Source organism: Raphanus sativus, chromosome 3, assembly GCF_000801105.2.
Source record: "Raphanus sativus cultivar WK10039 chromosome 3, ASM80110v3, whole genome shotgun sequence".
Classification (NCBI taxonomy): Eukaryota; Viridiplantae; Streptophyta; class Magnoliopsida; order Brassicales; family Brassicaceae; genus Raphanus; species Raphanus sativus.
This window is the reverse complement of record NC_079513.1, coordinates 19,155,337-19,164,190: the sequence shown is the minus strand read 5'-3', so window position 1 is coordinate 19,164,190 and position 8,854 is coordinate 19,155,337. Positions and strand designations below refer to the sequence as shown.

General features: G+C 33.6%; 1 protein-coding gene and 1 long non-coding RNA gene across 7 annotated transcripts; one reads left to right on the top strand and one right to left on the bottom strand.

Annotated features, from left to right (window-relative positions):
• Positions 1–1,821: 1,821 nt before the first annotated feature.
• On the bottom strand, positions 1,822–2,852 carry LOC108847170 (glycine-rich protein 23). Its single transcript, XM_018620358.2, is given in 2 exon segments — positions 1,822–2,219; positions 2,222–2,852. Coding segments are annotated over 2 exon segments (603 nt in total). The 5' UTR covers positions 2,667–2,852; the 3' UTR covers positions 1,822–2,061.
• A 3,867-nt stretch (positions 2,853–6,719) lies between these two features.
• Positions 6,720–8,854, top strand: LOC108836299 (uncharacterized). 6 transcript variants are annotated; one of them, XR_008943304.1, is made up of 10 exons: positions 6,720–6,941; positions 7,029–7,184; positions 7,265–7,427; positions 7,516–7,614; positions 7,705–7,868; positions 7,950–8,030; positions 8,129–8,160; positions 8,248–8,347; positions 8,434–8,704; positions 8,829–8,854. It is a non-coding gene; the product is annotated as an uncharacterized LOC108836299 (long non-coding RNA). The 6 variants fall into 6 exon arrangements; XR_001947102.2 differs by having other exon boundaries at positions 7,950–8,052; XR_008943303.1 differs by having other exon boundaries at positions 6,721–6,941; positions 7,705–7,806; positions 7,911–8,030; positions 8,248–8,278.

The window sequence follows — 8,854 nt, the reverse complement described above, 5'->3', positions numbered from 1 at the left end:
TTCACCAGTTTCCTCTTCATCAGTCAAGCAAATGGACAGATGACAAAACAAGTAATTTATTCTTGACAGATTTGTGCAGAGATTATCCTAATAACTATTGTAAGTGCAGATAAAACGTTAGTAGTACAGAAATGTCGCCAAAACACCAAGTATTACACACTATAAGTATTCCAGAATAGAAACTAAGGTTAAATTCAATTAGAGAAACGTCAGGTCCAAGGTAATTCGTGTGAATACATAATTTTCTTTTTTGTAACACATGAATACATAATTACAAACCAGAAAATCAACCAAGGAAACGTTTTTAGAAATCAAATCACCGGTTCATAATAAATATGATGTTGTAATATCACTAAGATTATAAAACTGTCATTCAAACGTGTTTTAGATCAACATCGTCACCACCGCCTAAATTTTAGGAGCTATGATCGAAAAACTTCTCCTAAAATTTCAACATTTCATATTTCCAAAACTGCCAGCGCACCGACGCAGTTACAGCCGAGGTGGCTAGGAGTATCATCCGGGCGCCAATAACGTTATATAGAAGATACAAAAATATATATCTAAAATTTAAAGATCTATTTTTAAAGGAGTTGACGATGAGAACTATGTGATTAAAAATCTGTAAAAACAAGATAAATTAGTAAGAAAGACATGATACAAAAATGAGAAATTGATATAAAGTTTAGTGTTTTCAAATTCAAAAAGATTAGAAAGAAGTTAAAGAGCTTTAGAGTAAAAACATTATATTTTGTTGCAGACATTTGATAGAAAAAGAGATAATGTGTAATTTTTTTATATATACAAAGACAAAAAATTTCATTTCATCAGAAGGTTTCCTGAAAGTCATATAGCCTGTAAATACTATTCATCAGAAGGTTTCCTGAAAGTCATATAGCCCGTAAATACTATTCATCAGAAGATTTCATGGAAGTCGTCTAAACCCTAAATATAAATCCTAAACTTAATTAACTATTTAAACATTTCATTAAACTTAAATTCAACTTAAAAATTGTTTATTACACATAAAACTAAACACATATATGTTAAAATTTAATTTTCAAAAAAATGTTAAGCTTCCAAAATATAAAACTAAGAAAGCATACAATACTACAACGTATATTACTAAACCTTAACCAAAGAATACTATTCACTACATTCGTTCATCTATGTTGAAAACTATTTAATTTTACTATATCTTAATTTATATCATTTACAAATGTTTTAAATTACATGATTTCAATTTTTTCCCAGCAAAATATTTTTCACAAAATTTATAAATTATTTTTAAGATCTATTATATGAGAAAACTTTTTGAAAGTCTTCCAGGAAACTTACAAAACCTCAGAAGATTTACAGAAACTCATAAGATTTTTCGAGGTTATATTCGTAAAAATAAATTCTGATTTTTGTTTGATCATAAAAAGTCGGATGTAATTTCACAAAGCTTTCAAATTGGCTTTGCATTTGATTGAAGTTTGAATATATTTTTACATTTTTTTGTCACGTTACATATTTTTTCATTTAAAATCAAGTTTTGAATCATATTTAGCAAATTTCCCTCATTTTAATCCATCAATTTTCTGTTAAATCTAATGCCTCTTCTGCATGCCTCTGCTTTCTTTTTTCATTATGTCTGATAACTGTATCATATGTGAGTAGACAATCGTTTATAAAAAGAGTATTCTCGTCTATCTTATCAATAATATGTATTATATTATATATTACTTTGTGAACTATAAATATTTTATAGTTATAGCATCAAATTTTCCTAAAAACAAACATTCAATAACTGTTGCCAATTTCAATTTCAGTTCAGAATAAAGAAAAACTGCTGCCAAAAAGTAAAGCAGCCATTTTATTAACCAAAATTGAAAGTTGAAACTTGAAACCAACCATAGCATAACATGAAAATAGCATTACAATACAAGTGACAACTAATAGAAACAAACATTCACGATTGCTATATATCATTTTTATTGTAATTAATTATCATGTTTCATTTAATTAAATAATAACAACGTACGAATGCATGAGCATGAGCATGAGCCTCATCACTCATTAGTGATGGCCACCGCCACCGTAACCGCCTCCAAATCCTCCTCCACCACCTGCGCCACCGCCGAAGCCTCCTCCGCCACCAAATCCCCCTCCGCCACCAAATCCTCCTCCTCCTCCAGCACCACCACCGCCCCCAAGTCCTCCTCCAGCACCACCCCGTATCCTCCTCCAGCTCCTCCGCCCAAACCACCACCACCACCTAGACCACCACCGCCTCCTAGACCACCACCTCCACCTAGACCGCCACCGTGGCCTAGACCACCTCCTCCGCCCAAACCGCTACCGCCTCCTAATCCACCACCTCCACCAAGACCGCCACCCCCGCCTAGACCACCACCGCCTCCTAGACCGCCACCGTGTCCTAGACCACCTCCTCCGCCCAGACCTCCACCGTGGCCTAGACCACCTCCTCCGCCCAAACCGCCACCGCCTCCAAGACCACCTCCGCCTCCCAAACCCTTTCTAAAACCCTTCTTGTGGAAGAATGGACGAGGTTTGTGAAACAAGTGTTTGTCGTCCTTAACCTCGACATGTCCTAAGGCAAATTCGGCGACAAGAGCGAATACAAAGATACACACACACGCCCTACGAACAAATAAACCCATAACTAAGTGTTTCGTTGATGGATCTGATGGGGAGAAACAGTTGTGTCAGTGAAGCTTATTAGTCTTGGTCTGTTTATATAGGCATATCTACATAACCGGTTTTCGCATCTTCTTTATTCGTTTTCCTATTAAGTCCGGTTTAGTTTTGTTTCTCACTTTCTCTCCCTATTCAGACATTCTCTCTTGATTTTTTTTAGTTTTGTTTCTCTCCATATTCAGACATTCTCTCTTGATTTTTATTTATTTATCGATTTCGCATAGGTAGTCTAGTTATTTTAATACTATTAATGAATGAAATTGAATCTGGATAAATGTTAATAAACTTATATGCATTCAGTGTTGAGAAAACCGTGAGGAAAGCCGGCACTGAACTAACCGGTGTTCAACTTGTAACAAAGCGAAATTAATATAATTGGTTGAGTATATGTATAGTTGTATACCACAATAAAATTAAATGATGTCTATCTGTCATTGGACAATTTATTTATGACTGCCAACTACCCAGTCGATCTCTGATCTCATCCAACAAAACAAGAAAATGAATTAATGCAAGAACTGATAAATCTATGATATATAAATATGCATACAAAGTGAATTGTATGCATCAGTTTCCGATGAAAAATGAATAAAATACTATAGAATGTTGGGAGCAAAAGAACCTGAAATTGAAGGATATATACATTGTTTATAATTGTTTATGCTCGTAGCAGTCATCAGTTAGATAGTTCTTTATAAAAAGTGCCATTTCTTGATATATAGTTCATCATATTTATGACCCCTCGCATATTTTAAAAAATTCCATTGACATTTCTTTCTTTTTAGTGTATTGAGAAAAACTAATTTACTACATGAATAATTGTGTCTTCATAAAAAATGAAACTGATAAATTGTGGCTGCTTTATTTCCCTTTTATAGTTGGGCATGCTCTAGTAGCTATACTATAAAGCCTCAATAATTGAAGGATCTTTTTGCATTATTCAAACGCTAAATGTGATCTCATTTGGTGAAAAAGAATCGATCTCATTTATTGTGTCATTAATGGTTCAAACCAAACACGGTATTAGAGTATCTCCAATGTAAAACTCAATTTTTTCATCTAAAATGAAGTAAAAGTGAATATGGATCAAAAGTGCTTCAATCCTACTCCATTTTTCACTCCATAATGGAGTCATGAACAAACAAAAAATAGATTACTCTATTTATGGAGTAAACTTCAAAATGAAGTGAGATATAGAGTTGGTTTGGAGCATTTGTTACTCCATATTCACGTTGGGTTGGAGATGCCCTAAACTTTTCAATTTACAACCCAACATATAAAGAAAACAGTTAGGCTATGTTATACTTGTACTATGTATATGCACCAATTTACTAACTTTTGTTTGTTAAATGCACTATTAACCAACTTATTTTAGAAGACAAAGTTTCGTATAGACTTAGGGCCCGACTGATTTAAACGCAGCAGTTGTGATTGTGGATGTGGAATTTGTGGATGTGGATGATTACAGATCCAAGCGTTATTTAGCATTTTGTATGATAAGCACAACATTTGAAAATAATTACGTTTGCAGGATATTTGTAACTAGTTGATTATGAAATATTACAGCAGTTTAATTATAAATTATCAATATAAATATATTATAATATTAGAAATATATAAAAACATATTATTGTGATAAAATATAATAATTATTAATATAATATGATTAATAATAATATTATGTTTATTTATATAATTTTTTAATTAGTTGAAAGTTATAATTTTAATAATTTTTTGAAGATTTATATTAACACTTTTAAAAGAATATTTTATCTCGTTTTATATATGTGTATATCTTTATATATGTATGTATATTAATTTTTAAAAAATCTACTGAATAGATAGTTAATTTTTTTATAAAACAAAGTATGATACTGTTTGTAAATTTAAATTAATATATATAAAATGTGTATATATTTTTATTTATATTATTTTCATTTTAAATTTTAAATTTTAAATTTTAATATTCTTAAAATTTTATATTTATTTATTCACCCGCAACCGCCTGCAACTGCAAATGCTAGGTGGAACTAACTTTTGATTTTAAGAGTTTCAGAGCAGTTTGAAATGATTTATAGCAATTTGTTTGATTGTTTTGAAACGCTGTCAACCGATACCAACTGTAAAAGCTGTTTTTGGGGATGATAAGAGGAAAACTAGTCAGACCCTTACAGACCAACACATAAGAAAAACAGTCAGGCTATGTTATACTCCATGTTTGAAACTATGCTAGGCACGAGTCATGCGATCGATCCGTGCCTAGTGATTTATCATTAACTCGGACACTATACGGGGAATAGTTTTAATTATTATTTAAGTTTTAAATAATTATATGTCTAGCATATAAACCTATGGGGGGGAAAAAGTAAAAGTAATGTAGTGGGGTGGTAAATAGGCTTGCTTCAGTTTAAGTGAAGTCAGGTTCGATGACCAAGAGACTCGTTTTAATTTTTTTGCGTTTTTTAAGTGAGTGGCATAGTAATTATGTCACCTTCTTCTTCGCGTTTTTCTTAGTGACCATTTTGGAATCAAAATGAATAAATAGGAAAGAAACGTAGAGGAATAAAATTGTAGAAATAAAAAGGAATTTTTGTTCCATCTTAAATTTGACAAAGAATAATTTTCTTCTTATTTTTCTACAAAAAACGATAGAAAATAAGAAGGAAAAATTATTTCTTGTGAATGATGATTTTTTTAGAAATGTTAGAAAATACGCAATTCCTCGTTGTTCCTTAGTCACCTTTCATATCCTTAGAATATACTGCAATTTTTTTCTGGTGTCAATACAAACTTGTCGTACTCCAAAGTTATATGAGTTTTTCTTGTTGTTTATGCATCAAAATCATAGATATATCTTTTAACATTCGATTTGAACACTTAAAACTTCAAAAAATGACTTTTTAATCAATCCGATTTCTTGACCGCCGAGGTTGAATTGTAATTAATTAATACCTAATCACTTACATATTCTGTATAAATTTTTTTGTACCAACACATATCAATAAAGTATTCAGCTTCCTTTTATCAGAGTTCCTTGCTATACGTTATCCTTTTTTACGCCGCTTTCTTCTTCTCCTTCGAACCCCTCTGTTTCTTCTCTTTTGACTTATTGAGTAATATACACTTATGTGCATTATGGAGACCATCTATTCGATACTCATACAAGACTCTCAACTAGAAACCATCTACAACTCACACGCATTTGTCTTAACTGATCTAAATTACTTTAGATGACCCAAGAAGAGATGATTGTTTTTAGTTTTTGTTTTTCGAAAACCTATTTTGCATCCAATCAAATTTTTTTAAAAAATGGATTCCATAAAATTTAAAGAAACTAGTTTATGCAAATAAGTACTTCTTTAACATAAAAAAGCAAAATTTTCATAGTTTCTTACTAAACTTAGGATTTTTTTTTAAAAAACAAATTATAGTCATTTAATTATGTTTATGCATTAATATAGGAAAAATAAAAATGATATAATTAAAGTAAACAAATCATATCTATAATGAGAGACTGCGCTGGTCAGTGAACTCCAGACGATTTTAATGGCTTTACAGCACTGTTGGTTGAAAAATTACCGTCGTGTTGTGATTGAGAGTAACTGTCAGAAAGCAATACAAATTCTAAGCAACCAAAAGCTAAGCTTCTCTGGATTCAACTGGATCAGAGAAATCAAAGAATGAAGATGTTAAGTTTACTTGGGTTCCAAGAGAAGCAAACAAAGTTACAAACAAACTAGTTTTTTTTTGAGCAACTAATGAACAGACAAACTAGCTAAAACAAGACTTTCAACCATTTCTTTCTATTTCCATAATTATATACCGATGTTAATAACAAGTCTTCTTCATGAAGACTATATATACTTTTCATTATTATAATTAATAAATTATCTTTATATATAAAATAGGCTTTTCATCCCTCCTAGGGTGTCCACGTCGGATTCCAGGCTGGAAAGTCGAGCGACCACGGCGCGACACGTGTCCCAGTTAAATGAAACGCGGAGCTGTGGATTTCGTCTATTGGGCTTGGGTCACGTAATGGTTTTCGGCCCAGCGACCACAGAAGTAGAGAAAATCCTGGAGTCAGCGTACGCAGCTCATCTTCGTGTTCTTCACTCTCTCCAGATCGGCGGACTCGACGATTCCGATTCTGTAACGGTATGCGATCTTAAATCCTCTTAATTCGTAAGCAAGCCCACTACGAAACCTTCGATTGCTCTGTTCGTCGGTAAAATCTGGTATATATATGTTACAATCTCTCCTATGCGATTCGCAATATCCAAATCTCTCTTCTACTCATCTCACCCATATTTTTCTGAGCCCAGATTGATTGAGAATGTGAACAGTCGTCAAGCCACTTTCTCCAAAAGACGTAACAGTTTGATGAAGAAGGTGAAAGAGCTTTCGATTCTCTGAGACGCCAAGGTCGCTGTCATCATCTTCTCCAGCACCGGCAAGGTTAACGATTGCTCCGGCGCAAGGTAAAAAATGATGAGTCTTTTGTTGCTTTTGGGTTTAGTACTCTAGAGGGTTTGTGAGAGAAAGAGGTTAACTATGACAGATGCGGAGAAGGGGATGCTGGAGACACAGACTAAGAGAATCTTAGCTTCTAATAGAGGAGAGGGAGCAGCTGAAGACGAGCAATGGGAAATGCCTCGAGTGGCCAGTACAAGAAATGGACTCGGTACGTAACAAGACCCCAATTCAAGCGAAATAGAGCCAAGGTAATAATAATAATGTACAAACCCACTTTCACAATATTAAGGTTTGTTATCACATAATATCTCAAATGTTGTCCGAAAAACTCTGCAGGGACCAAACCCACTTTCATGCATGAAGAAAAAGAAGGTGAATGATACCAAGAAACCGCAATCAAAACCCAAAGCTGAATCGAAATCTGGTGGACAAGAGGTTATATTAAGAGATTTTTTGGGAAGATTTTACTTGGTGTCACTAAGGTTGTTCCAATGGTTAGGATCTTTTTTTTGGTTGATTTTCCAGGTAAAGAAAGGTGAAAGCGGTGCAGAAAAGAGGACAAGAAAACGGTCCAGAAAAGGAAAAGCTGGTCCGGAGAAAGGAAAAGCTGGTCCGGAGAGAACCTGAGTGAGTGAAAAACAGTTGTTGTTACGTCACAGAATATCAAAATCATGTACGACAATAACTTGGTACTGTTTTTCTTTTCTTTGTAATTCTTTCATTCAACGCAGTTACGTTTGCCAAAAAACTCATGGAATGCATACAAATAGAAGCTCAGGTGAGAAAGAGCTGGAGAGGACCAGGGTCAAGAAGCTCGCAGTATGGAGGAGTCACCTTCTATAGAAGAACTGGTAGGTGGGAATATCATATATGGTACCACTCATTTTTCTTAACTTTTATTTTGTACTTTGTGAGATCAAATCAAGAACTCTTTTTTATTTTATTTTAGATGCATGGATTGTGGGAAACAAGTTTATTTAGGTAAGATAATTTTAAGTGATTGTTGATAGAACGACAACAAGTGTTGTTGATTTCATCTTTAACTCTCTTCTTGATTTCAATTTATAGGTGGTTTTGACACTGCTCATGCCGCTGCTAGGTACCTCTGCAACTCTGATTGAAAGGCCTTTGCGTTGATGATTTCTATTTGGATGCTATTATCTGAAAGGTCTACATGTATTTCTTATGTGTTTCTTTATGGATTATGTTCTGTTTCACTAAAATATTCCTTACTCCTTGGATTTTGTTTGTCAGTGAGGTCAATGCGGTTTTGGATTATCGGTCAAGCTATTGAATGATACAGTGAACAAAAAGATGAAATCGGATTTTTGGGTTGGTGGATACCTGATCGACAATGTGTTAGATTGAATCAATGATATTGTTTCCTCCACTGTGTGTATGATGAACCCAGGCAGTGTCCTTTTGTTCTGGAAGGCAGACAGTGTCTCGGCTCTTCCTTATGATTTCATATCTTCTCCGGAAATGCTCCAGATGATGATTCAGACATGTGAAACCCAGTCAAAAGGTAAACTACATATGATATTTGGTTCTATTCTGTTTCCTTCATTATTTTTTGGTAAATCGAATCTCAGCTTGAGCAGTTCGTATTTGTGTTTTGAGTGTGAGATTTTCTCTATATTAAACTGCAGAGGCAATATGAAGAAGCTCTAAGCGA